Source organism: Trachinotus anak, unplaced genomic scaffold, assembly GCF_046630095.1.
Source record: "Trachinotus anak isolate AG129_WGS33_773 ecotype Australia unplaced genomic scaffold, CSIRO_AGI_Tana_v1 ptg000019l, whole genome shotgun sequence".
Classification (NCBI taxonomy): Eukaryota; Metazoa; Chordata; class Actinopteri; order Carangiformes; family Carangidae; genus Trachinotus; species Trachinotus anak.
The window spans coordinates 14,211,580-14,239,046 of NW_027273870.1; the positions used below are offsets into that span (position 1 = coordinate 14,211,580).

At 43.2% G+C, this 27,467-nt stretch overlaps 1 protein-coding gene across 4 annotated transcripts; it reads right to left on the minus strand.

Moving 5' to 3' along the window:
- Window positions 1–31: 31 nt before the first annotated feature.
- kdm2aa (lysine (K)-specific demethylase 2Aa) lies at window positions 32–27,383 on the minus strand. 4 transcript variants are annotated; one of them, XM_071505439.1, is made up of 26 exons: window positions 27,223–27,383; window positions 24,368–24,506; window positions 24,011–24,089; window positions 22,284–22,330; window positions 21,621–21,799; window positions 21,294–21,400; window positions 21,117–21,210; window positions 20,834–20,987; window positions 18,910–19,025; window positions 18,703–18,829; window positions 18,366–18,598; window positions 18,166–18,243; window positions 16,171–16,298; window positions 15,511–15,634; window positions 14,679–14,807; window positions 11,687–11,770; window positions 11,145–11,390; window positions 8,207–8,242; window positions 7,911–8,016; window positions 7,203–7,808; window positions 5,656–5,821; window positions 4,576–4,827; window positions 4,290–4,453; window positions 4,044–4,190; window positions 1,642–1,860; window positions 32–930 (listed from the first exon to the last, which is right to left on the minus strand). In XM_071505439.1, the coding sequence occupies exons 1-26, from the start codon at window positions 27,226–27,228 to the stop codon at window positions 749–751; spliced, it is 3,948 nt and encodes a 1,315-aa protein (XP_071361540.1). In that variant the 5' UTR covers window positions 27,229–27,383; the 3' UTR covers window positions 32–748. The 4 variants fall into 4 exon arrangements, with proteins under 4 accessions (XP_071361540.1, XP_071361539.1, XP_071361543.1 ...); XM_071505438.1 differs by lacking the exon at window positions 27,223–27,383 and adding an exon at window positions 26,119–26,872; XM_071505442.1 differs by lacking the exon at window positions 11,145–11,390.
- Between the last annotated feature and the right edge of the window lie 84 nt (window positions 27,384–27,467).

Here is a 27,467-nt window from a genome sequence, read left to right on the forward strand (position 1 = left end):
TGCTGTAGTTACTGAACCAATGCTACAAATAGAAACTTAAACAAATTCACATTTTATTACATTTTCACGTCATTAGAAAAAATGTACAAGTACAATGTCAAATACCTGATTGATTTTTAATGTGGCTGAAAGATGCAGAACTGGATACGTCTCCTAATGGAGCCACGTCAGACCCAGCAGTACTCAGCAATTATTACTACAGTATTACCACATTATTACTAACACAGTTCTCCTGGGTCGGACCACACCTTCACCTGTAAAGACAGACACATGGTGACACATGATGACAGCAACGTTCACACTGTCGCTGCTGGTAATTAACACATATTTACATGAATTCACTGTACATACACAGAACAATACCCAGGCTGCTGTTTTGGTTAAGTAAACACACAGGTTCATTTTTCTATCTCTAATATTTTCTACTCCCAACATGAATCGTGGAAAGGAGCCGTGTCCACCCTGGGCCAGTCTGTAAACACAGGGTGGCCTCATATGCAACCAGACGGGTCCATTCAGGCTGTGATAGAAGATCTGGAGCATGTGAACCTTTGACGAGTAAGAAATCTTTGATTCAGTTATTCAGCACTGTATAAAGGAACGTTCTGACACTTTCGATGAAGGTAGGAGAGAGTGAGAGCCTCCATCAGCAGTGAAAAAATCCAACAACTCCAGTGGTGTTTATTTACAGGCTGCAGCAGAAGAGGAATACTGAAGGTCTCCTGCAGCTGACCACGTCACAGTGTGTTCAGTCCAGGCGCTGGATGAGCTTCTCCTCCATCATACAGTAGAGGGCGACGTGGGACAGGTCAGAGATGAAGGCATCACAGGCTCGTCTGCTGACACTCTTACAGCCTCTGAGGTCGAGCAGAGTCAGCGAGGAGAGACGCTTCAGGTAGGACAGACAGCCATCTGTCAGCTCACTGCAGCCTGGAGACACACACACACACACACACAGAGGAGGAGTCAGGAATTGATTCTCATCTACTTTGAGTGGATTCATATGGCTCAGTGTTTGTCAGAGAGGACACAGACCCAACACCAGACCACAGATGTCTCGCCTGTTAACTCAGTCAGTAGGTTTTACCTGTTAACTCAAAGTGCCAGATAATTGTGTCTCTGCGTAAACAGAAGCATCAGACTCAGTGCCCCTGTTATCATCATACGCTGCTGAAATACATCACACTACTTAAAATTTACAATGTTGTTATTTAACAGTGGCTGTGATGACAGTGTCTCCATCCTCAGGCAACAGATGGTGTGATGAGGATGAAGATGATGTTAATCATATGCTGTGACCTTCACAGCCACCAGATGTCAGCCCAGGTGAACTATGGGAGCTGCTGTCACACATTGAGGGAGTGTCTATAAAAGAACAGTGTTCATTTTCCAGTAGAGTTCAGAGACCTTAAGCAGCGAAGATGACTGAGGCACCGTTTGCTAGTCTGTCACTGTCTGTGTCCCAGACAGTCTCCTCTTCTTCCAATAAACCAGTTTGTGATCAATCTTTTTTTTTTAATTTGAGTGGGTTAATTTTTCAACATAATCGCCCTGTATTCAGGAAATCAAACTTCATGATCTGCCCATCATCCACAGGAACCTTACAGCCACACATGTGACCGATCGATCACACACACCCACCTGCCAGCGTCAGCTCAGTGAGGTTGTTGCGGGTGTGAGTCCCGGCTGCTGCCAGCAGGGTGATGGACGAGTCCGTTATGTTTTTGCAGTGAGCCAGGTCCAGCCTCTCCAGCTGCGGCATGTGGCGCTGCAGCAGCCTCAGAGTGGACTCGCTGATGTCCAGGCCAGACAGACGCAGCGTCACCATGTTCCTCAGTCTGCTGCGGGACAACTCTGAACCTACGGGACAGGCAGAGAGGGGGGGATGGTCATGGAGCTGGAGATCCCTGCAGCTTGGCTCACCTGGTGCACCTGTGGCACACTGGGACACCTGGTGAGTAATGGACTAGTTGAGGTCGAGGGGAACTGACGCTGAGACTCTGAACCAGTTCTCAAACGTCCAAAACAATTATATGAAGTACAACACTCTGACACCATCTAGCTCACCTGAGGAGGCTTTTTAGTTCAGGAGGTTTGATGCTCCCCCCCGACAAGGAACAGTCTGTCTGATCAGAGGTTTGAGAGGCTGAATGTTTGTGCTGATGCAGTTTGATTGTTAACTCCTCTGTAAGGTCAGTTGTTCTGACCTTACAATTACTTTGGATATCAAGTAATAAGTAAAGTGATGTTATTACTTTTAAACACTGTATATTGTGTTGAGTTTTACAGAACATTATGATGTCACAGTGAAGTTGACCTCTGACCTTGTGGATATAAGATGTCATCACTTCATTTTATCCTCATAGATATTTGGGTTAAATTGTTGTAATTACTGAATGAATTCATGAGTTATGTTCAAAAATCTGTGAGGTCACTTTGACCTTTGACCAGCAAAATGTAATCACTTCATCTTTGAATCCAAGTGAATGTTTGTACCAAAAAACAAAAGAAAATCCTTTTAGGCGTTAGTGAGATATCACGTTCACTAGAGTGTGATGAATGGATAACACATCGTGGAGGCATAACAAGCATGTCATGAATGAAGGGGTTTGTATGTCAGAGAGGTTATTGTAGGTCAGTCTTCACAACATAAAGTGACCAAAATATTAATGGGTCAACTGATGTGTTTTTTTTTCAGGGCTGATACAGATTATTAGTAATGAAGGGGACTGAGAACTGACATGCATTTTCATTAAATATGAAAATCCTGAATAACGCAAAGTACTGGATACCAGGGCAGCCATCTACAGACTGAGGCCCTGTTCAGATCTGGTATTAACATCTGGACAGTGGACAGTTCTGAGTACAGGTGTGAACGCACCCAGGATGCATTGAGGACGCATTTGACATTTGATCATTCAGACCATGTTCTTTTGGCAGTGTGAATGCAAATGTGTCCTGGTCACATTGAAGGAGCGCCTCCTCCACTGATGTCTGACAGTCTAATTAGTCCTGTCACAGTTTCATAATGAACTGAAAATATTTTACTATTTCTAATGGAAAAATCCTTATTTCACTCTCTCACTCTCTCACACACACACACACACACAGCAGGAGCACATTGACAATGGACCTGTCCATCTGATTGGCTAAAAACAACAACGTATACCTGTTTATTTGCATATGAAGTGGTGAAGTGAGATCCGACCACAAGTGGTCACTGGAGACGCAGTTTCATTACACTGCACCAGTTTTAGCTTTTTTATGTGTGAGTGTATATCTGTTATCATATGTTGGTCCAAAGAGCCTGACTGTTCTCACCTGGGAACTGATTCACCTGGCAGTAACACATTTACTCAAGACATTTTAACTGATGAGGATATTTTTACTTAAGTAAAATCTCTAACAGCAGCAATTCACCTGCTGTGATAAACACACTGTCTCATCTCAAGTTGTTTTGTTCTCTTCATTACAGTGTCTAACTACCTGCTGACACTAGTTCTGCTCCAGCTCTCACAGCTCTCTGCTCCTTTTAGAGACTTTCTAATCCCACAGCTATTTACACTCTGTTCAGATCGGATAGATACTTTAGCTTAGCAGTTAGCACTGTCCTGTAATTTGGTCAACAAATTAACTTGTTTAAAAGATTGTGGCTTCAGCAACATCTGCTGTTTCACCATCAACACACAGCTCTGCTCCAGTCTGTGTCCATCTGTGTACACAGCAGCCATAAGTTTTCACAGGCTGTTCTACTACTACTTGTGACATTTAACTAATCAGATGGTGCTGTGGGCGGGACATTGTTAAAGGCTAGAGTGGTGACTACAGACAGGGGCAGGTGGTTGCATCGGAGCCAGAGTATCGCAGTTTTAAATGAATTTATTTAAATGGCAAAAGGATAAAACAAAAAACAATAATGATTCTGATGATAGTAAAAATCCTAATTATTGGATCCAATAATCAGACACTGTTCTGCACTGACACCCACACAGAGCCTCAAGTACACAGTTATTGAGCTCCTGCTCATTTCTGCTGCCACTCACCAGGGGGGGTGATGATCTCTTTAATCTGGGCGTCGTTGAGGCCTTCACACCAGCGCAGGTCCAGCAGCCGCAGGTAGGGGAGAGTTGGAGAGACCAGAGCTGAGAGGCAGGACCAGGACAGACCAGTTACCCTCAGCTCCCTCAGACCTGAAAAACACACACACACAGGCAGGCTGGTTGGGGGGTGTAATGAGACATGAGGAGACAGCAGGCTCTGTTTGTGTATGTGTGTTAGTGTGTTTGTACCTGGGAGCCTCGTGAGCAGACAATTGAGCTGTCTCTTGGCCAAAGGGGTCCAGGACAGGTCCAGAGACGTGGGCTGGCGTTTGACGATGCCTGCCAGGGCCTGGTTACTGAGTGGGCTGCACCGACTCACATCCACGTGGCTCCACAGACGCTTGTCGCAGCTCCTATGTACAACAGTGAGACAGGACTTGTTTCTTCACCAGCTGTGTCAGAGATCAGCTTCTTGTCCACCAGGTGAGGACAAGGTCCAGTCAAATGTACTGTGTGTGTCAAGTGTGTGACGTACCACTTGTACCAGGCCTTACAGACAGTCATGCAGGACAGCAGCTCAGCTCTGCTCAGGTATCTGAACACAGACACCCACACCTCCTTCTCCCCTCCTCTCTCATTACCCACGTCCTTAAAGGACGGCAGAGAGAGCAGGGACGGAGGAGACAGGGAAGAGGGTGCAAAAGAGGCGGCAGCTTCCTGTTCCTCTGAAGAAGATGCAGAGCAATCTCTAGTGCCTCTGTCGCCATGGTTACCCCGCAGACGAGGCCTACGAGATAACCAGTGGAATCAGGGTTAATATCACATGCACACGTAGCATACACATTCACACAGACTGAACTGGATAAAATGTGGATCATTTATCAGACACCTGTAAAAGCAGCAGCTGTCTGACAGTACATGTGTTTACTACAGTTTCTGAACAGGAGCAGGACTGAGCGAGCTGGGCCAACCACTCAGTCCAGGGTGCAACACAGCAGAATGTTCACAGCACTGCAGGTTCAGCCTGCATCCTTTCCTCATTGAGTGGTAGCTGAAGACACTTCTCCTAGGTGGGGGCTTTTAGCAGCAGGAACAGTTGAAAGGTTTGGTGGTTACATCCCCTTGCCCTAAAATCTGTATCTCTTTGCTCTCCTCCCCTCTGGGCTCACATGTACAGTATTTAAATCCAGCTGAATGCACAGTAAAGCAGTTCTCACTGACGTGTTTTTCTGTTTCTGCTGTTGAACAAGCTGTCGCAGTGAGCAGTCGCCTGATTCTGCTCCTCTGCTCTTCTTTAATCACACGTAGAGCTGAGCTTTATAATTCCCTCATAAAAAACTCTGTTATAAATCCATGTGTTCCTGGATCAGCATCGCCTCTTCTGCATCTATGAAGATAAAGGACCATCGCCTTGTGTGATGATCTGTGGGGAAGAGCTCTCTCCTGCCTGTGTGTGTAGTTTATTCACTTTGTTCAGGATGCCACCTGATACAAACGGTTTGTGCCAATTCATTTTAAAGAGCAACAGCCAATGAGGAAATTTCAACTCCAAAGGTGGAACAGTGATTACTCAACTATTATTTCAAACAACATTGTATATTGTGTTGAGATCTACCTGCCAGGTCCTCTGGGGGTCACGCTGTCAGCTGTGGCGTCGGCATTCTTCAGCCGCGAAGGTTTGGACAGTGCTGTCTTCCTCTGGATGAAGCCCTGCTGACCACCAGTGCCCACTGCAGCCGAGCTCGGACCCATGGCTGCCTCCAGCTTTGGAACTATGGATCCTGAGAAGCAACAATACGTTTCCGTTTATGTGCTCATGTTCCATAACTGAACTGTGAAGTCAAAAGAGTGCAGCAGCAGGGTGTACACCTGGGTGTAATGTTATGTCTAGCATGGAGCAGGTAAGTTGAAAGGTCAGACTAGTATCCATGGTCACAATAACAGCAAAAATATTGATCACACAACCGGGAGGAAAAAAAAGGCAGGCGTCTTATTCACAGAATAAATAATGCGAGGGCGTTAAGACAAGAAAGGGTCACCCATGATCGCACAAACCCATTGGATGTCTGTTGGGACAGTTGAGGAGCTCTCCCCTCAACTACAGTGTCTGACAGAAACGTATCGCTGTCCCCTGCCCTGCTGCTCAGATTTTATGCAAAAGGAGCCTTTTTTTAAATATTGTGGGCGACATGATTAATGTACATCAGACATGTCAGGCTAAAAGTTTTCTTATTTCATTATCAGTAAAACAAATTTTCCTTTTCTTTTGGTTTTCTTTATCCATATCTTCCATCTTATTTGAAGGTAGAAGTTAAAAAATGTGTTGCTTAGCAACGATCAGCGTTTCACGTGTATTCATGTGAATGTGCATCATAAGACCTGGTGCAGCTACAACCGCTGTCAGTCAGGTTTGTCAGACTGGCGTAAGAGTTAAGACCTAGGTTTTTATGTCCAGCTGGTGCACGCCACTCCAGGAGCCAGATGCATGACAATCTGTAGAGTCATGACTAAAACCATGTGTACACACAAAACTAGAAATATTCATACACATTCTTCATTAAATTATAAAGGAGTGTATAGCATGATTCTGTTTTATTCATCTCACTCCTTGAGAAACTGGGCGCACATGTATGAGCCTCATTTCCACTCCCAAAATTAAATGGATGAAGACTCTCCCTTCATCCATCAGTCTGCAGACAAAAGCACTGTCTGTGCCACAAGTTATTAGGCACAGAGAAGGACAACAAAGAAACTTCACTGATTGTTGTTGGGTAAAATTAAATTCAATAACTCCAACTGTAAAGTCCTGTTTTACTCTGAACTTCATCTGTCAGGACCAGAGACGTCTTCATCAGCCTCCAGATAGGAGTGAAACTGCAATTAGTAAATATTCAACCAGTCAATAATGAAGTTGTCTGTTTAGTTTGATGTTAAATCCTGTGCCTCCTCTTTATTTTCATTTCATTGACTCTTTACCTTGCTGCTCTAAAAACCCATGTGATCACATGGTCAGAAGAATGATGAGGTGATCACAGTCTCACAGTCTGTTCATAAATACTGATTCATGTGAGGGAAATGACGTACATGTGATTTTGTGCGTACACATCATTTCTGACTCTGTCCCCTGGTGTTTCTGTTTGAGCTGTGAGTGTTGGGTCTCACCAGATTGTCTCTTGGCCTTGTGGGGGCGCTGTAGGGTGACGGTCAGGTAGGAGCCACTCAGTAGGTCATCGTTCAGATCAGACACCAGAAGGACCGGGGGCTCTGGGTCTGAATCCCAGCGCCCATCCTCTTCCACTTCGTCCTCCTCTTCCTCCTCTTCGTCTTCCAGTGTGTCCATCTCCTCCTCCTCAGGGTCAAACTCCTGCCCCTCACTGTCCTCATCTTCATCTTCATCATCGTCAGTCCTGCGCCGCCTCCTGCGCTGACGATGACGTCGCTCTTTGTCTCCATCTTCACTGTCCTCTTCCTCCTCCTCTTCATCGTCATCGTCGTCATCATCATCAGACTCCTCTGAGTCGTCTCCTCTCCGCTGCATCCTGGAGCCTCCCCGCAGCCTCACCCCCCGCCCCCTCCGTCCACTCTCCCTCATGCTCATCCCTCGCTTTAGCTTGAGGATGGAGGAGGAGCCGGGAGTCATGGGCCCTCCTCTGCTTCCTCTCTGGGCTGAGCCTCCTCTCATCAGCCCTCTCCTGTTGGCAGCAAACCCCCTCCTGGCAGAGTGACTCCCCCCTCGAGCATGGAGCGCCATCTTTCTTCTCTGAGAGGCTGCGGGGACGGAGAGATGAATGGAACAGACGATCAGGTCAGAGTCTTATAAAGATTTCTGAATTTATTCTGTTATAGTTTGTGAGGCAGTAAGACAGAAACCTTCATCATCGTCATCACTGGCAGAGTCGTCTCCATCGCGGCTGTGTCTCTGCCGTCGGTAAATCTTTGCCATACGAGCGTCCAGGAGGGATGAAGATTTGCGCTTCTGGAGATGCAGAGAGGAATAATAAAAACAAAAACAACAAAAAAAAAAGAAAATGAGACAGTGTGGTTTAAAAAAAAAAAAAAAAAAAAAAAGACAGGAAGTTTTTAGAGACCTTCAGTCTAATCAGTACATTCAGCAATAACTTCAACATCTTGAAGTGGAAACCCACAAAAAACAGAAACACACTCACCACTGGATGGCCGTCACCTCTGTCACTTTTCGCCTGCTGGAGGAGGAGGAAACAAAATATCAGAGGTGACTTCAGAAACTGTCAGTTACACCTCAAAAAGGCCTCCTGCCATGTCTCTGAGACTCTGACAGATGTGGCTTTGCTTTAATAAATGTGTTTGTTGTGCTGATGCTTGATAACTATAATTCTAATCATTTAAAAGCATGAAATCAATTGAAAAAAATGAAGTTTTGAGAAGTGTTTTGCTGATATTTTCTTTGCTCTGACGGTAAATCATGGAGCACTACACAGGGCTCCATTTACCATGGCAAAATACTCCTTGTGACTCATCACACGAGCAGTTTATGAGATGAAGAGCTTGCCATTGTCTACCCACACGCCTCTATCAAAGTATAAACATTAGATAGACTTAAGGTTGTATAGTCACAAAACATACATAAACATAGGATAGAACATGAAGTAATGTAGAGGACCAAACTGATAATCTTATACAGAGAATCTTTGGTACAACTATTGATTTAACTGTTATCACTGGACAGGTGTAAGACATCAGTTTACAACTGTGGTGAGCAGAAAAGCTTCAGACTGAACAATACGTCCAACCTTCAGGTGAATGGACTACAACAGCAGAGACCACGCCGGGGTCCACTTCATGTCACCAAGACCAGAAACCTGAGGCTTCAGTGGACATAGGCTCACCAACACTGGACAGTTGAAGACCTGGTCTGATGGATCAGGATTTCTGCTGAGGCAGCAGATGGTAGGGTCGGAGTCTGAATCCATGGACCCAACCTATCCAGGCTGGTGGTGGTGTGATGGTATGGGGATGTTTCCTTGGCTCACTTTGGGCCTTAATATCAATCAGTCCTGGTCTGAATGTCACAGTCTGTCTGAGTGTTGTTGCTGACCATGTTCTTCCTTTCATGGTCACAGTTCACCATCTTCTAATGGCTACTCCCTGCAGGATAATGCTCCATGTCACAAACTGGTTTCACCAACATGACAATGAGTTCAGTTCAGTCTTTAGACCTGGATCCAGTAGAACCTCTTTGGGATGTGGTAGAACAGGAGACTGGCATCATGAATGTGATGCAGTGATGTCAACATGGAGCAGAGTCTCAGAGGGAAAGTTTCAACATCTGGAGGATCCATGACATGAAGACATGAGGCTGTTTGAGAGCAGAGGGAGGAACTACCCAGTGCTAGTGTGGTGTTCCTAATAAAGTGCTCACTGAGTATGTATTTATAAGTCAGGACTGACTCTAGTTCAACAGTTGTACCCAGAGATCCTTGAGCCCCTTTTCTGCAGTTTGCACTGGGAGCAGCAGACCAACAGGATGATGAGCTCTCTGAGGAAGTGAACGACCACAACAGCTCAGTTTCAGTTTAAGCCAAACAAACCTAATACATAGGTTACTAATACATATATATACCTACTACAGCACATGTGTAAAGTGACTGTAACAAGCTTCACAGCATATACAGTCTAGACTGATGACAGACTGTGTTTCATTTGAGCTGGTTAACACCAATACAGACAGACCTGTGTGGGAGATATAACCCCTTTAACACTACTCCAACTGCAGCCTGGCCATGTGGTGAATCCTCTGAGTCAGTAGGTGTGTTTCCATTAACCTGCTTCATGAGCAATTTGAAATTGTGAATTTAAGAATGAGAAAAACATGAATTTGGAAAAAACTCAAATGTTGGAAGAAAAATTAAACGCTCACACGCGGGAGAAATATTTAGCAAAAGTGAAGTGGACACGCCGTTTTTTCAAGCCTGTCAATATCAGGCCCCAGAGACCCAGATCCAACAGCCTGGTCTGTTTCTGAGGTTTGTATCTTGTGATGAATCCTCTGAGGTTCTGGTCGTGAAGTCTCCTCCTGATCGTTGATAAGGAAACATGTTTGGCTCTTTTGAGAAAGATCTCAACTGATGTTGGGAAACAGACAACCTTTGATGTCTGATAGATTTTTGCTTTGTTGAGCCTCGTTTTACTCACCTCTTCACTCCTCATACTGACAGAACTCCACCTCAAACTAAATGATAACTGTCAAGTCTGAGTTAACTGTCAAGTCACTGTTAAGTCTGAGTCACATGTTGAAGCTGCCCAACAAACATCTGGCTGTCCAGAGACTTTGGAACCCTATGCATTAAACTCACAGCCTGTAAAAAGTGAATCTTAAAAATGTGACTTCAAACTGGATAAAAGTCAATTTGCGCTTCTGTCAGACAAACACAACACTGACACATGAGCACAGAGGATGTGACGTCATTGACAGGTGTCCAATGAAACAGAGTGTTACCATGATTAAAATCACAGATTTCTCTGGTTTGAGAATCAATGGAAACATTTGTGATATTGTAAGAACACAACTCAACAACATATAGACCAGAGGTCTACTTGTTGTAATGTGGAGAAGTTACAGATAACTTTAACAGGGTTATATCTCCAACAGCTGCTACTAAACCCACTCCAAGAGACTTTAGCGTATTACTGCAGAACAAGTTATTTTATCACAAAGTCGCTGAGCTGAAGTTTAGAGACTGAACAACATTAACGGTGTGTACTGTTCAAGTACTTGAAGTCTGGACTGTTTTTTCTGAGAGAGAAGAAAAAAAAGAAAAGGGCGGGTTTGTCTGGCCAAACAATGCTGTGAGAGAAATCATTTAGAGTATGGATAACAGGGAAAGGCCCAGAAACCAACCAGAGCTGAGGGCAGTTCCAAACTGAAAACAGCTGAGCGTGAGAGAGAAGAGGCACTGCTCTCGTACTCTTCAACAGGAAGTAATTCTGTCAGTAACACCTTCACATGAACGGTGAAGTTACACCAAGAGATGTGTCTCCTCTCTTGAAAAAGATGGAAAGGAAAAAAAGGGGTGGCGTGCAAGCGACAGACGGGTGGATGTACGCAGAGAAGGCGGCACCTCTCACCAGTCTCGAGCTGATTGGCTGAGAAGGCAGAGGGGCCGCCACCAATAGAAGTGATGCTGAGGAGGAGGAGCAGGAAGGAAGAGGAGGAGGGAAGAAGCCACAGCGAACCACTTCCCCATCCTGCTGGGAGCCCACAGGACCCCCTATGGTAGCAGAGGGCCCGGGGCCCAGCCTGAGGACCAGGGGGCCGTGGGGACGGATGTGCTGCTGGTGGCTGGCAGCCAACGATTCATCGCTGCCTGATGACTGACGGAGTTAAATTAAATTTAAAGGAAATCAAAATTAAAGCAAACAAAAAACAAAACGAAAACAAAAATCAAAAAATGGAAACAAACACACAGGAGATACACAACACCCATTAGACACACTGCAGCCGAGTGTGTGTGTGTGTGAATGCCAGGTTGATAGAGTTAGTGCAAAGAGACTCAGGGCTGTCTGCACTGGTGTGTTAAGAATACAAAGATATAAGAAGTAGGAAACCCGTGTGTGTGTGTGTGTGTGCGCGCGTGTGGGTGTGTGTGTGTTAACGACACATTGTGTACCTCTGGGTCAGTGATTCCTTGGACACACTTTGGGCATTCCCAACAACTGGGCAGGTCTTTATTCACCACTCCTTCACCTTGAACCTGCAGAGGAAAATAAACCATTAGAGAAATAATCTTTGAAACAGAAGAAGAGAGGAAATATAACAGAAACTGAAGACACCATCACCCTGGTTCCCTCCATAAACAGCCGATGGGATTTCTCCTATGTCTTCTGGATTATAACAGAAAATCAGTAAATGATCCTGACAGGTTTTGTTCAGCAGGATAATCTTCACTAATGAACACCACTTCATGATGTTTGAAGGCTAACTACAGTCAGCAGAAGTAAAAAGCTAATGTTAGGTTATAAACCAACTACGCCCCGGTCACATGACTTCAACGTCCCCACCACTAAACTTCAACTTGTAGTTTGATTTAGCTCTGACCTCTTCTACAAAAGCCTTTCCTCTTACAAAGTTAGTAACAGTTTGTAAGAGCACAAGTATAAACACGAGGCTTTAAAGGTGGACTGGTGAGTAGATCAGTTTTCATGTTCAGACTGATGACGTTTAACGTCCCCGACAACCTCTGTAGTCTCATTTAGACACTTGTTAGCAACCGGCCGTTTAAACAGACAGTAAAGCTTCAAGAAATCAGGACTCAGGTATTTACTGATGGACTTTATGTCAGAGAATAAAACGAGAAAATGTCTTGAATGTCTTCAAACAGAGATCTCAGGACCAGGGAACAGGAAGTGATAAAACGAAACTAACATCCAGGTTTTAGGATTCAGTCCAGCAGAACTCTTTTGGGTCTTTTTGAGTTTTTACTTCATCTGGAAATCAGACAGAGCTCAATTTTACCAATATAATATAAATGGTTTTACACCCAGGACTGATATACAACAGGTGTCCTGACAAGTTTGGACCCTGACTTGGAGCTGAGCAGCAAGCCTTTCATGAGGAAGACAATCAATTATGAAAAATGAAATTAAAACTGATTGTCTACTGGAATTTAAATCCAGTTTGTCTTCTTTTCTTACTCAAATACAGTGATAAAACTGAGGTTCTTCCCATTGGTACCAAAACCACTTTAGCCAAACTTGACAGTTTCTCTCTAGTCATTGACGATGTCACAGTTCCTCCTTCACCCCGGGTTATAATAATCAATAACACCACCCGGGCTGCATTTTTACATCTACGCAATATCAGTCATTTACCTCGGCCACTTACCACCCGCAGCACTGACATTCCCTGTTCACTCTCAAGTCACATCTGACATTTATTACTGTGACTATCATCTTTGCTCTTTCTCACAAACTCCTCCGTAAACCTCACCTGGTTCAGGATGCAGCAGCTGTATCATCACCTGAACCTCTTCAACAGAACTTATCACTCCTGTCCTCCAGCAGCTGCACTGGTTCCCCACTTTAAAGTCACTTCACAACCTGTGGCACCTCTGCATCTCTCTGATCTACTCCACATCTGCCTGTACCCTTATATCTTCCTCTTCCAGTAACCTCACTCTCCCTCCTGCCTGTCTGACTACCATGGGGTTTAAGAGTCTTCAGCCATGTTGCCTTTGACTCTGCAACTCACTTCCACAAGAGATCCACTGATTCTCTTCCTATCTTCAAATCCAGCCTCAAAACAATGTTCAATGTAATCAGATTTATTTTATAGAATTATATTTATTCTAATTTATTCTATATCTTATGCCTTGTACTTTATATTTTATTTCTCACTGTTGTAAGATGTCCTTGAAAGGCACCTATAAATGAAATGTATTTTTAAATAACTTGTGAGCTGCTGCTGATGGTTTTAAAGTTGAACCAAAAGCTTCAAAAAGTTGCCACCCACCACACCTCCATCCTCGTCATATATATTTATTCATTTATTCATCTGTTCATTTTATTTTATGTGCTGACCATCAGCGGATCTCCTGGTTACCTGGCTACTTGCAATAGTGTAATGTGACACATACATGCAGTATGAGCATGAACAGTGTGTTCAGTTACTATGAAACAATACCCCAAGAAGTCCAGTGGTGTACTTATAAAGTTGGAGTATCAGATTATACAGAGCTCAGTCTGAGGTAAAGCAGTGGAGGATGTGGTAACTGGACTTTCTGTCTATATGCACTGGATCCCACATCGTCCATATTGCAACCCAATGCTCTGCTATCTAGAGCAGTGGCGTATCTGACTTTTTTCACATCCAGGACCCTAAACTGACACAAATTAGATCACAGACCCTCGTCTACTAAGATTCTTGCTTTTAGATGTTTTATTAAAGCAAGTGTTTGAAACCCACAACCAAAGTAGTCACATATTCTGTCATTGTGTTACTTAGGGATGGAATTATAGTGAAAAAAATGATTGCCCTTTTAGATGTGGACCCCCAGGAACCCACTCAAGGACTGCTGTCATCACACGCCACTTTGAGATCAAGTGCTTTAGAAGGGGACAAAGTGAAACAAGAACTCCTGGGTTTCTCCGTGTCAGAACTAGAGTCTTTGAACGGAGCCTGTCCGCTTGCAGCGTGTCATGTGGTTCTCTGCATTATGTGTAGATGAGGATAACCGTTTCCTGAGTGAGCCGCTCTGGTTAATTACAGCTCAGCTGACGGACGCAAGCCGTCCTTCAGTTCATCTCCTGGAGATGATCACTCAGGTCATCTCACCTCAAAAGTAAAGTGTTAAATAAAAATAAAATATTTACTTGTGACATTAACGTCTTTTCACCCCCGATATTTTCTACACCTTGACCTGAGTCCACCTGTGTCAGTTCAGCTGAAGACGTTCTGAATGCTCCGTACAGGTGCAGTGTAGCATCTACACAATATGGAGAACTGAACTGTTGGCAGACAAGAGTCAACATCTCATCGGCACTTTTGTTCCATTGTGAGAACTGTACACAGAATTAATGTTCTACTCACAAGTCAGACACTAAATATAGTCTTGTGTGTAGTAAATAAGGACTGATTCTGGTGTGTGTGTGTGTGTGTTGTACCGTGAGGCAGGCAGGATGCACTATCTGTGCGCAGTTGGAACATTCCATCAGGGTGAGGGAGGGGTCTCCACTTTCCTCCTGATTGGGCTCTTTGCAGATCTCACAGACTGCAGAGAGGGGGAGGCCCGGCTGGAGGGAACAGAGGGTACAGCACAAAAACAGACTCATTCAACCAGAGCTGCTACTAACTTGTTCTATCAAGAAGAGTCTTCTTACAGATAATTTCATTAAATTGTTAACTTTTGTCATTTCATTCAGTACAGCAACTTTGGCTTCAGAGTATTCAGCAGCTGCAAGGGCATAATAAAAAGCTCTCTCCACTAATGAACTGACAACAGCTATGGTGGAACAGATGTAAAGGAACATGTTTGTTTGTAAAGACCACAGCAAAGAAATTAAATCATAATTTTTCTTTTTTTATTTCCCTCCAATGAAAATGAAATTAAACAATTCCCACTAAAATCGGAATTCATATCGCAACCGTCTGCAAAAATAATCACAATATGCTTATAGTTACAACCCAGAACAAACCACCTTTTTATTTAGTGATAATGTGAAACACTCTCGTCCTCTTTAAGCCTTTGGCCTTTGGAAACGTTTACACTGAGCTGACTGCAGCTGCCACTTTCTAAACCTGCAGCGTTGACTGGACGTCACAACACAGCAACTACACACTGACTCTGCAGAAAAACATTTGTTGTAATGAATTTAAGTGTTTTAGAGAAAATGGTATAAATGAAATTAAAAATAAAATTAATTTAATTAATTCTGTGACTCATCACAGAAGCTCTGTGTTCAACTTGTATAAAGGAATAAAACACAGATCACTTACAGACAGACACTGCCGCAGCACACAGGTCTGCTTGAGCTTCCCTGGTCCTCCGAACTTCTTCATGTCTCTGCAGAAGTTACAGTCTCCACACTCTGGTCTCATACAGGCCTCACAGCGCTTACACCTGCCGACACAGGACACACAACGGCACACAGACACATCATCATTATCAGCATCACTGAACACAATTAACTATACACCTACACAATTACAGGAATTATAAAAGACTTAAAACTGACTCCAAACTACTGATATTTGCTGAGCTAGATTGAGAACAAGCACTAAAACAGCCCCACACACACACACACACACACACACACTTACTTCTATCTTTGTGAGGACACTCATTGACATAATGCATTCCATAGCCCCTTACCCTAACCTTAACCATCACAACTGAGTGCCTAACCCTAACCCTGACCCTGACCCTGACCTTAACCTATACCTAATTCTAACCACAACTCTAAAACCAAGTCTTAACCCTCAAAATGTGATTTGAAGGTGTCTCAAAAAGTGAGGACTGGCAAAAATGTCCTCACTTTCTCAAAATGTCCTCACTCCGTTAGTAAAATACTTTTTTTGGTCCTTACTATGTAGCAAGTACAAGTACACACACACACACGCACACACGCGCGCACACACATACACACGCCTTGTTACCTGACCCTGCGCCGCCTCAGCACCGACATGGAGGAGGCTGGTTTCTGAGGTCGTGGGATGATGGGCGTGGAGGCCAGTTTGGGACGAGGGGGAGGTGGAGGAGGAGGAGGAGGTTGGTACCACGAGGGCTGATGGAGGGAAGCAGAGAAGTCAAAGAAACAATGGCTGAGGTGAAAAAAAAAATAAACACAAGTACAACGTTCAGTAATTGTCATGGACACGTGATATAAATATATAGTATATTTGATAAATGATAGAACTAGATGAACTAAAACTAGACTGTAAGAAGAGAACTATCATTTTCACAATACATATAATGATAACACAGGTGTGGGAGCTGTGAGACACTGAACAGCTGAAGCGACTGTGCTGTATAGATTATAGTGTTGTAGTGTTCACGTTTATTATTGCTGAATCATGAGCCAATCATCATACATCAGAGCTGACAGCCAACACACCAGAACCTTTTGGATTCTGGTCTCTGGTGGTCCACCTCTGGCTGGTGAGTGGCAGCATTGTCATGGAAGTGCACATGTGACTTCTGCTCAGTTAATCAGCTGTACTGGACTGGAGTTTAACTGAGGAGGGGGGACGGGACTTAATTTGGATTGTTGTAGAATTAGTTTCTTGTTTGTTTTTTCTCTGGTTTATTATTAATTTTATTTGTACCAGGAACTTATATCTAGAATATTAGCTTCATATCATACACTGACCATTGTAAATAAATTGAAGGTGGCTGTTGTATGGGCAGAGCTAAGGGTGTTGCCTGATTGGCTGCTGAATGCCACTTGTACGTCTGCTGCTGCGATTCCCTTGGTAAAAACCATAGACTGTAAATAAAATTATTTAATCAATCTCTAGTTTAAAGTCTTCTTCAATACAACATGATGTTCATTTTTTAAATTATGGTCCCATGCTTGACAGCACCCCCTTGAAGAAGAAAAAAAAAAAAAAAATAAAAATAGTGATCCTACATGTGTGAAACCAGTAGGCAGGTGTAACATGCCAAGACTTACAAAAAAAAGTTTACTTTACCCAGACCCTCACCGAACAGGAAGTCTGCCATTTTGAAACTCCTCTGTAATCTTTGTACCCTTTTTGCGATTTATGGGCGTTGTACTTTAACAAACTCCTTCTACAGAATTATCAGATCCACATCATATTTGGTCCAAACATCTTTATGATGCTTAAATGTGACGCTCTTAAGGTTCCGGTGAACGGTCTACCCTTTTCAAAGCCATGAAACACGAAGTTGCTATAACTCAAGCACACATTGTCAAAACTGCCCAAAACTTTATAAGTTTGATGAGAGTCCTGCCCTGAAGACATCTACATGCTAATATTCAGTTATAATAGCTCATAGCACCACCTTGTGACAATGGGAAATGTAATGTTTTACAATTTGTTGTGCCACCAACCTCAAACTTTGTGAGAAAATGCATAAGACATAATTGATGTTTTATTGTGAAAACTGAGTTTTTGTTGAACAGTCTGGCCGTGGCGGCAAATTTCGATATTTTGCCATGAAACAGGAAGTTGCTATGAATACAATATACATTGTACATGTTTGATGACAGTCTCTCATCCGCATACTAATGACTATGACTTTATAGTCCAAGCGCCACCTACTGAAAACAGGAAGTAACTCTTGAGTGATAGTCTTCATTTGATTTACATGAAATGTTCAGACTGGTTTACACTCGATGAACAGGAACAAAGTACATGTTGGCTGCGTCATGTGGATCCTCCCAGCGCCTCCGAGGTGTGCAACAGTGCGAGCACCTGCTAAAAGCTGCTTTCAGCTTTAATTTTTTTTTCTCCTTCTGATAACAAAACAAGTATTACTTCATTCAAACCCGGAAGAGGTTTTCAGATTGAACAGGTCAAGGATTTCTTCAGATAAAGAAAGTCAAGTTTCCTTTGACTTAGTATCTCTATGTACACTCCAATCATCATTACCAATGTGCTGCATGTCTAAAAGTGAGGACTGCTCACCCTCTTTGGCCACTTGACGATGGGTTTTCCTGTGTAGGACATGTTGGGGTTGTCATTGGCGTGTTCTTTCAGCAGCGCCTTCAGCAGAGAGAAGAGAGACAGCAGAGAGAAAGACACTCACTGTCAACAGGACAGAAATAAATATGAGGAAGGAAAGTGTTTTATTACAGCACCAGGAAAATAACACACACAAGTCATACCTTGATGTGTGTGATGAGTGCTGGGGCATTGTGTATCCCTGCTGGGACGCACTTCTTGTTGGAGGGCAGCGCCTCCAGTTTACCCAGCAGGTTCCACAGCCCCTCCAGCTCCAGTGGAGTCAGATGAACTTTAGCTGCAGGCTGCTGCTCTGAAGCCTCATCAGCACTGGCACCACCCGCCTCCTCCTTCACCTGCTCACCAGCCAGATCTGAGCCAGATGGCTTCTTCAGACCTGACGGAAGGAATGAGTAACACATTCTATTTACAACCAACCGACTCACCACAAAAAAAAGTTCCCTCTATAAAGTTGTCCCATGTGTACGCCAGAGTTCATACCAATGCCAAGCGAGTGTTTCTGAAACTCTGGTGTGAGGTAGGAAGTCTTGGTCATGCTGAAGACGTAACGCTCCAACACATACCAGCACATCTCATAGTAGAAGGGGTAACGAAACTTCACTGGGACCTGCGGTGGATGTGAAACAAAAACATCTCAGAGTCCATCAGGGCCTCATTCACAGCATTAGGCTGAGTGTCTGCACCTACCCGTGTTCGGTCCTCAATATTACAGATGTTAAGCTGCATGGGGATGTTGAAGCTGTGCAGGAAATTCCCTCCAAACACCATGGAGTCCACAGGGGTGTAGACAGCATGAATCCAACCTGAAGGGATGGGGATTGATAAGAGGCCAATATTAATTCTGTTTATTAGTGTGATTCTTGATCAGTTTTGTGTGTGTAAAAAAAAAAAAAAAAACAGTACGTCTACACACGTTTTCAGTGTCATCACAGCTGCTGTATTATCTGAGTCTGAACACAGTGTAGAAAGGTTCAAGGTTTCTTCCTGTCAAAGGGAGTTTTTCTGTCACCAAGTGCTGCTCATGGGGGAAGGCTGGGTAAATATAGAGTAAGTAGAGTAGGGTCTAGTGTTTCAAGTGTATACATTTTCACACCGTCATGAGTTTGCAATTACACAACTTTGCAGTAGCAGCTACAGCAGCAGCCAGCGTCTCATATCATGATGCTGCAGGATTGAATGGTTCAGGAAATCCTTTGTTCCCACTGCCATCAGACTACCTAACAACTCAGCCAAAGGCAGTGGGTCATGATACAGACTCAAATATTAACTAAATACATTAATAAGCTACTGGCCAATTTGAATTTCCTTCGAGATTAATCAAGTATTTTTTTTATCTTAATTTATTTTTCAGAGGGTTTTCAATTTTACATGAGGGATACAGGAACTGGAGACATGTCTGTGCATCCATGCACGCACGTGATCGGGTCAGATATGTGCGTCTGTGACCACTACATTTTCACAGAGGGGTGCAGCGTAGGTTTGAATATGAGCGTGCCTGGTTGTTTGTCTCTGTATGTCAGCTCTGTGATGGACTGGCGTCCTATCCAGGGTGTAACCCGCCCTCGCCCAGTGTCAGCTGGGATTGGCTCCAGCCCCTAACGTCTCTGTGAGGACAAGCGGTACGGATGATGGATGCATAAGCACAATGGCTGCTGTGTTTTAGTATCGTCCACTGTCACATTCATCTACTCTGTGTGGTGTTGACATGAAAAGTCTTTGTTCATCTTTTCTCTCCCCGGCCTCATAAATTCATAATTTGATCTGTTTTTCAAAATTAAAAGCTATTAAATAGGCCGTGACTGTTATCATTAAAAATTTAATGCTGCCTCTGCTGCAGAGAAACACTGTAGTCTAGACCTGCTCTATATGAAATGCAACTGCTGTTGTGATTCAACGTTTCAACATTGAGAATTTAAAACGGATGAAATATTTTAATTGTTTTCATTGAGGTTTTCTGAAAGAAAGAATCAAAGAAGAATCCGCTGATCCTGTGGTGCTAATGTTACTTTAACACAGGATATTTACTCTCAGTAACAGACATACTGCTCCACTAGCAAGCTGAGTCAAACACATCATTCCTGGATGTTGTGTAGACTGTTGTTTCAGTGTGTTGCTGTCGTTTCTTACTTGAAAGGAACATTTTTCAGACATTAAAGCAAGCACTGTCGTCATCTTTCTTTGTGAAAGGACCATTTCTTCTCTTGCAAGTTTCCAGCAACACAGATGCACCAGTTTCACGTCACTGTTTTGCAAAGTGCAACTGTCAGGAATACGCAGCAACGTTGATACTGAGGAGCTCAGAGACATACGAATCTGATGGTTGGAGGAACAACGTCTCCTACTCCTCACTTGTTGGTGTACAATAACATATTGAATTTGCGTCAGAATAAGAAAAGAACGTCACCTGGTTGGACGACCGAGAGCGGACAAAATAAGCATGATAGTATGATGTGTGGGCAATCACTCTACAAAAACATGCCATAATGTCTATTAGATTCTTCAAGACTAAAAATAAGTGTAAAAACAAATGTACGGTGTGTGTGTGTGTGTGTGTGTGTGTGTGTGTGTGTGTGTGTGTGTGTGTGAGTGAGTGAGTGAGTGAGAGACAGACCTGAGGGTATGATGAAGGTGCATCCCTGCGTCAGTTCAATCCTCTGGCAGTCAGATGCTCGGTCTCCCAGGAAGACATCTCCCTGTTTCCCCGACAGTACCCAGTTCTCATACAGTTCCAGGTTCTGAGGGGTGGGGGGGATTAGCCAGAACACCTGAAAACACACACCTGAAATATGAAGCACACCCCGCTCCATGTACCAGATTTACCACATTCGGGTGTTTCATGTTTTTTAGTTATAAACCCCCCCCCCCCCCCCAAAACCCTGGACCCCAAGTCCCACCTTGCTCCCTCTCAGTATGTGATACCACACTGAGGTCCCTCCAAAGTCGATGTGGAAGTCTGTGTAGCAGCCCTCCACACTCATCAGACAGTACCTGAACAGACACAAGAACATCAGCAATTATTTATTTCATCGACATCAAATCAATCAGAAGGAGCAACAAATCATTTTTCTTACTTCTGTACTTTGGGATACTGCATGTCGTTGATAGAGTTTGTTGAGTCTCTCTGTCTCTCTTTCAGGTGACGAGGCCACATGTTGTCCACCCAGTCTATTAGATCCACCTACAGACACAGACACACACGAAAAGAGACAGAAAGGGGACAAAAACAAAGTAAATCTACTTTTTCTCTGCAATAATAAAAACACACCTTTCAAATGAAAACATTTCAAACACAGACACATTCACTGCTGAATGTACTGAAGCGCTTCTGTTTGCTCCGGTCGTGTGTATAATGTGTGACAGACACAAACACGAGGCCTTCGTGAAGTGTGTGGACGTACTGTGGCAGGTCTCTTGACCAGGTTCTCCAGCTTGGTGTGGCTGAACTCCAGGCTGATGACATTATAGAGCTTCTCTCTCTGAGACGGAGGGGTCTCATAGTAACGTGTCCACTGGGCCATGGACATCTCTGTCCCCTTCTGAGTGCTCACGTCCATCACATCTATCATACGTCTACTACCTGATGGGGGATCAGTCCGAGGACGACAGAGAAATGGACGCATGGTTAAAGGTTTTTAAAATCAAACAGACAACAAATGACAACATTGTTTGAACTCTGTCCTACATTAAAAGGTGGCCATGGAGTTGAGTCTAATTAGTCCTTTTAAAAATTAAAACAATTTGTGATCTTGCTTCACTTCACTTCAACAAATCTGTTCATTAAGTAGTTCATGAATCTGACGATCGACTTGTCCTTTAGTAAGTTAGCTGGCTCCACATCCCTGAACATGAAGATTTATTTACAGTTATATTATAGAATGAGAACTTGATGGTTTTGGATTCATCAACATTATTCATCATCTGACTAAAGTCAAATCATTTAAAATATTTTAAGGGCCGATTTATTCATCAATGAAATAAATGTCTCATTGAAGGACATTTTGACAGGAATCACACTTGAACCTGTAGAAGCATCTAACTGATCAAGGGAAGAAAAGTCTTACCAACAAACATCTTGACGTCATTGACACTGAAGTCGGGATCAGGCATCCTACAAAACAACAAGATGTCACTCAGGGTGTCACAGGTTAAAGGGTCAGTACAGCAGAGTGGCTGCATAACATCTCAGATTTTGTCTATATAAAATGTTTGTGTCCCACAACTAAGGCCTGTAAAACATTTTGTATAATAAAATAAAATATTGATGGTTTCTTTTTGGCCCTTGACATTTCTTTTTTTTTTTTTTTTTTTACACTATCTGGAGGTTTTAACATCATGAAAAGTAAAATCCTACAAAGTTTGATGAAACTTCAAAATATCAATACCCAAAAACGCCTCCCCAGAGAAGTGTTCTTAAGCCTATACAATAAAATTAGAATCACCCCTATTCGCTGTTGTTTACATCCACCAACCTGTCAAGTCTGTCCAGACTCTCATCATATATGTAGAGAAGACATTATTATGTCACACTGAAGTTGACCTTTGACTTTTTGGATATAAAAGGCTCCATGTCACAACTGGTGCAAACTGCAACACAAGTGTCTTTGCTAGTTTCTGACAGTTGTCATTTTCCCGTCCAGTGTCCACATTGATTAAATGACAATTACATTTGTGCCCGTCTGAGAACCCATGGGTGTGTTGCTCTTAAAATGGGGTGTGGTCAGAGGAAGTGTTGGTGTATTGTTATCTTGAGACACTGGAAAGTGATATTTCACTGTTCTTTTAAGGACTCATTATCAACATAGTAATATGCTCCTACACAGACGGAGCGTACAGAGCACATACACTCTGCCTGTTACACACAAGCAGCCTGTGTCACAGTGTTTCCCATTCATCACCCCGACTTAATTTGTCCCACTACAGTTTCATAATGATCCGTACATTTACACATCTCATAATAAAACATAGAAGAAGTCTAACGTGATTTGTGCAGTTACTTCTTGGCAGAGTGGTGCACAGTGCAGTGATTCACTCAGCCCTTCCTTCCCTCTCAGTACACACAGAGCTGCTGCGTATCAACATGTGATCAAGTCACCACAAACAGAATCTAACTCTGTGAAACACTGCATTATTACAGCAACCCACCAAGGTGAAGCACGCCTGCCTTTTAAAGCAAATGGTAGAAAGCTCTGTGATTGGTTTCTTGTTACACCCACAACATTCCCATGATTAATTAAGAGACTAAGTACAAGCCTTTTGAACCATGAACCTGGAGCAGCGACTGTTTGAAGTGAGGTGGATGTGGTGATATGGACAGCATTAGCTCCACGAGCTTTAGAGCGAGTGCTTTGAATTAAAATGGAGCCTAAATGTCATCACTTCATTTTATTCTAGAAGACATTTGTGTTACATTATATCGTCATTAGAATACAAATTCTTGAGCTGTGGTCACCATGACCTTTGACCACAAAATCAAATCAGTTCAAAGTGAACATTTGGACAGAATCTGAAGACAGTCCTTCAGGGTGTTACGGAGCTGTCATGTTCATGAAATTTGGGACAGATGGAGACATGATGATGGTCAACGGCTGAAAACATGAAAACATTAGAGTTGAACAGAAATATTTTTCTGGCCTGGTTTTGGATCCGTTCATGATAAAGACAATGTTTGAACAAAATCTGAGGTTGTGCTGCAACGACCTCATCTGATTTGACCCTGAATGACCCTGTTCAAACATGCAGATGTAGATGTGAAGAAAGGAGGAAGAGGAGAATAAAGGAGGATTCCTACTTGATGCCCAGACCATCAGGCCTCTCGAAGATGATTGGTTCAGTCAGACCGCTTCTCTGGACGAACTCGTATGTCAAGTCTAAGAAACACAAAAAACACAAAGTCTTTCCATCCATTCAACTTAGTTTTTTTTTTTTTTTTTAAATCATTCACTGCTGTTAGTTTCATTAAAACCAGTGGTCTCACACGGTGACACTGTAGAGAACCAGATCCGATGGTGTGTGGTATATTTCAAACTCCTGTCATGGTGATCTCTGTGTCTTAATGTGCTCAATCAACTGCTCATATGAAACTGTCGAGGCTTCACTGATAAAAATTCCTGTCCCGTGTCCACCATGCCTGACTTTGCTCACCCACCTCTTCCCTCCATGCGAATGACCCGCTCAGAGCTGAACCTCTGACTGCTGACTTTCTCCTCCAGGTCAAACATCCTCCTTCCATCAATCTCCTCATCCGAGATACCATCGTCATGGTAACGTCGACGGGTACCAGCCCGCTGGGTAAGGAGACAAAAGGGTGGATGGGTAAAAATATGGTAAGAGGCATGGTAAAGATAGGTGAAAGAGAAAGGATAAGCAGAGAAAGAAATACTCTCAAACCAGAACTGCACGTGTCAATTACACCTGATCCTGATAGGGAAAACCCATAAGCACTGAAAACCATGTATAATATCCCACCTTTCTCCTCACTCCCAAGCATTCTTTGTCATCAGCTCTCTGGCCCTGTCCAGTCCTGACATTAACATGTGTTTTGGATGATCTGATCATAAGTGAACATGCAATTCATTATGAAACTGTAATGAGACTAATTAGACTGTGGCAGAGGACATCAGTAGGGGAGGCGGTTCTTTAATGTAGCCGACATATGTGCTTTCACACTGAAAAGAGAATGTGGCCATATGTGACCAATGGCGATGATCGGATCTGAGTGATGTGTCTCAAATGCATCCTGAATGCCTCCTGGGTGCTTAGAGCTGTCCACTTGTGATCAGATCACTCAGGATGGATGTTAATACCAGGTCTGAACAGGGCCTGAGATATCCGATCACTCAGACCACATTCTGAGGTGGTCTGGGCCACATGTGTTCCCGTTCTTTTAGCAGTGTGAACACAAGCATGTCCTAGGAAAACCTACTCTAGTGCAGTCCTCTGCATTAGTAGATGTAAGTACTCATTTGCAAACAAATACAAGTCCTACATATCAAATAAACTGGCTTTGTCCACAATGTATGAAATTTCTAGAGGTATTTAATTTCTGACAGATTAGGGACAGGAAGTGCACTGCTACTCCTGTTGGTAAAAAACAACAATATATTTGGTCTTTGCAAACACAAAGACTTTACAAAGACTGTGTTTATTTGCATATTGAGCAGGAAAGTGAGCGCCGATCACAAGAGGTCACTGGAGATGTATGTTAATATCAAGTGTGAACAGGGTGTGTCTTTGATTGTATTCACATGATGCTTATATAGGAAACATCTATGGCCCAGCTGATACAGGATCTTCGAGACCAATAATTAACTGTGACAAAGAAATGTACAGAGCAGTGCAATTTACAGTGTAAAAATAAACTCATGTCTACTCTCTAGTGGACAAACTGTTTCAAAACTTATCTTTAGTATTTCTTAATTCATAATTTATCGGCCAGAATATGCTGATACTGATGATATCAGCCTGGACGGGTTATTTCTCTTGATTCATCATGTTACACTTAAATCACATTTCAAACTTGATACTGTTCACCTCATTTAGCTTAAAAATCCTTTACATTCACTTAATACGGTATGATTCCTATTTGAAAGTGGCCTTATTGTCTTCTTTCTGATGTCTACACACAGTTGGCTTTAACCACAGACACTCGGCCAGGGGATGACTTTTGTGAGATACGTGAATCCTTACCCCAGACCGTGTCACCGATTGTATATGTTGCCATGGTTACTAAACAATCTTAACAATACATCGAAATATTCACACTCACACACACACACACACACACACACAGCATCGGTTTTCTATACAACATTATCTTGTTTGGTGACTGAACTTATGAAAGCCATGCCAATAGTGAACAGATATGGGCCAACGCGGGAACATTTACTTTAAACTTACCAGCCTTTTGCTGTACCGAGGCTTTGAATCATCCATTGTCACTGGAAAACCGAGGTTCGTTCAACCAAACGCGGGTTTTTAACGACGACGCAGCGTATTAACGTGGACCCATCGGAAAACTAACCTCTACCCGGGCGCCACATGGCTCCGCTGGGTAGTAAACAAGCGACAGTAAGGCGTGTGTTCACGGGCTTTCCCTAGTGAGCCTCCTGAGCTGAAGTTACAGCGGCGACTAACATACAAGTCTCCTGTTAAACGAATAGTAACTGAATTAACAACACGTTTCTGTTACCTTTGCTCTAAACCTCATCTACGTTAACGTCAATTGCCCCCAGTCTAACCTTCCTTTACACTCGCTCACTGTTTACACACGTTTAATAAACCAACGGAATATGAGATGATTAATGTACGAGCACGACTCATTTAAAGATGCTAGCTAAAGTCTTACACTAACTGGAAGTGAACATTTACACACAATTATCACTATTGTAGCATTTTTAAACCTGATCGAGCTTTGTTCCTAGCCTTTTCTATTCCAACTCACAGCTCGTGTTAGCTTTTCGGAAAGCGTCCGACAGCAAAGTCAACATGACCTGAAGTCGTGTTAAGAGACCCACATTCAGATATTTCTCATACTGAGAGAAAAGGGTGTTATTTTCGCTACTCGTATTTCTAGCATAATATAAAGTTAATGCGGAGTCCGAACAGCCGCCATTTTCCATCCCATCACAAAACATCCCCATGTCCCGCCCACAAACGTACATTGGACCAATCACAGATATCTCGGCGACGCGTTCATTGGACAACAGCATTATCACTCAGGAGAAAGCTTTGTAACGTCTGATTGGACAAAAGTAGCCAATAGGAGTGTAAAGGAGCTGGCAAACTACCAATAACAGCATGATTTGAAAACGACCTTATGCCTTATTGGTTAATATATCCAAATGACGTTAATTAGTGGTCAAACACACGATCAGTCAAGAGAAGTAGCCAATCACGCAATGACATAAACACAGTAACCACCACCCCATTACCCGATATAACTAGTCATCACTCAGAAATAACCAGGATTACATTGAAAATAACTCGCTTCACAGCCCTTACCCCCATATTCACGCAGGTCCGTGCGCTTTCAACCGCCTGCTCTGATCTGAGACTTGTGACGTCCTCTGCGTCCTGTGTTTTCCCCGATACAGGCTCACATCGCAGGGACACGTTTTGTTGCCTTCACCTCAATGAGGAAGTGCCCGCAGGGCCATAAATGGAAGTGCGCTTTGAACAAATTGTCCTGGATTGGCTGGAAAATGTTGCATGGCTCCTGTGATTGGTGGCCGCGACTTGTCTCTCAA

What these genes read in the sequence shown, in the direction of transcription:
- kdm2aa (XM_071505438.1), bottom strand. Translation starts at nt 26,154, where the DNA reads ATGGATGATTCAAAGCCTCGGTACAGCAAAAGGCTG. An exon ending in CACTCATCACACACATCAAG is followed by an intron (nt 18,244 to 18,365) that starts GTATGACTTGTG and finishes TCTCTGCTGAAG; the next exon opens with GCGCTGCTGAAAGAACACGC. An exon ending in ACCCCCAGAGGACCTGGCAG is followed by an intron (nt 4,828 to 5,655) that starts GTAGATCTCAAC and finishes GTTATCTCGTAG; the next exon opens with GCCTCGTCTGCGGGGTAACC.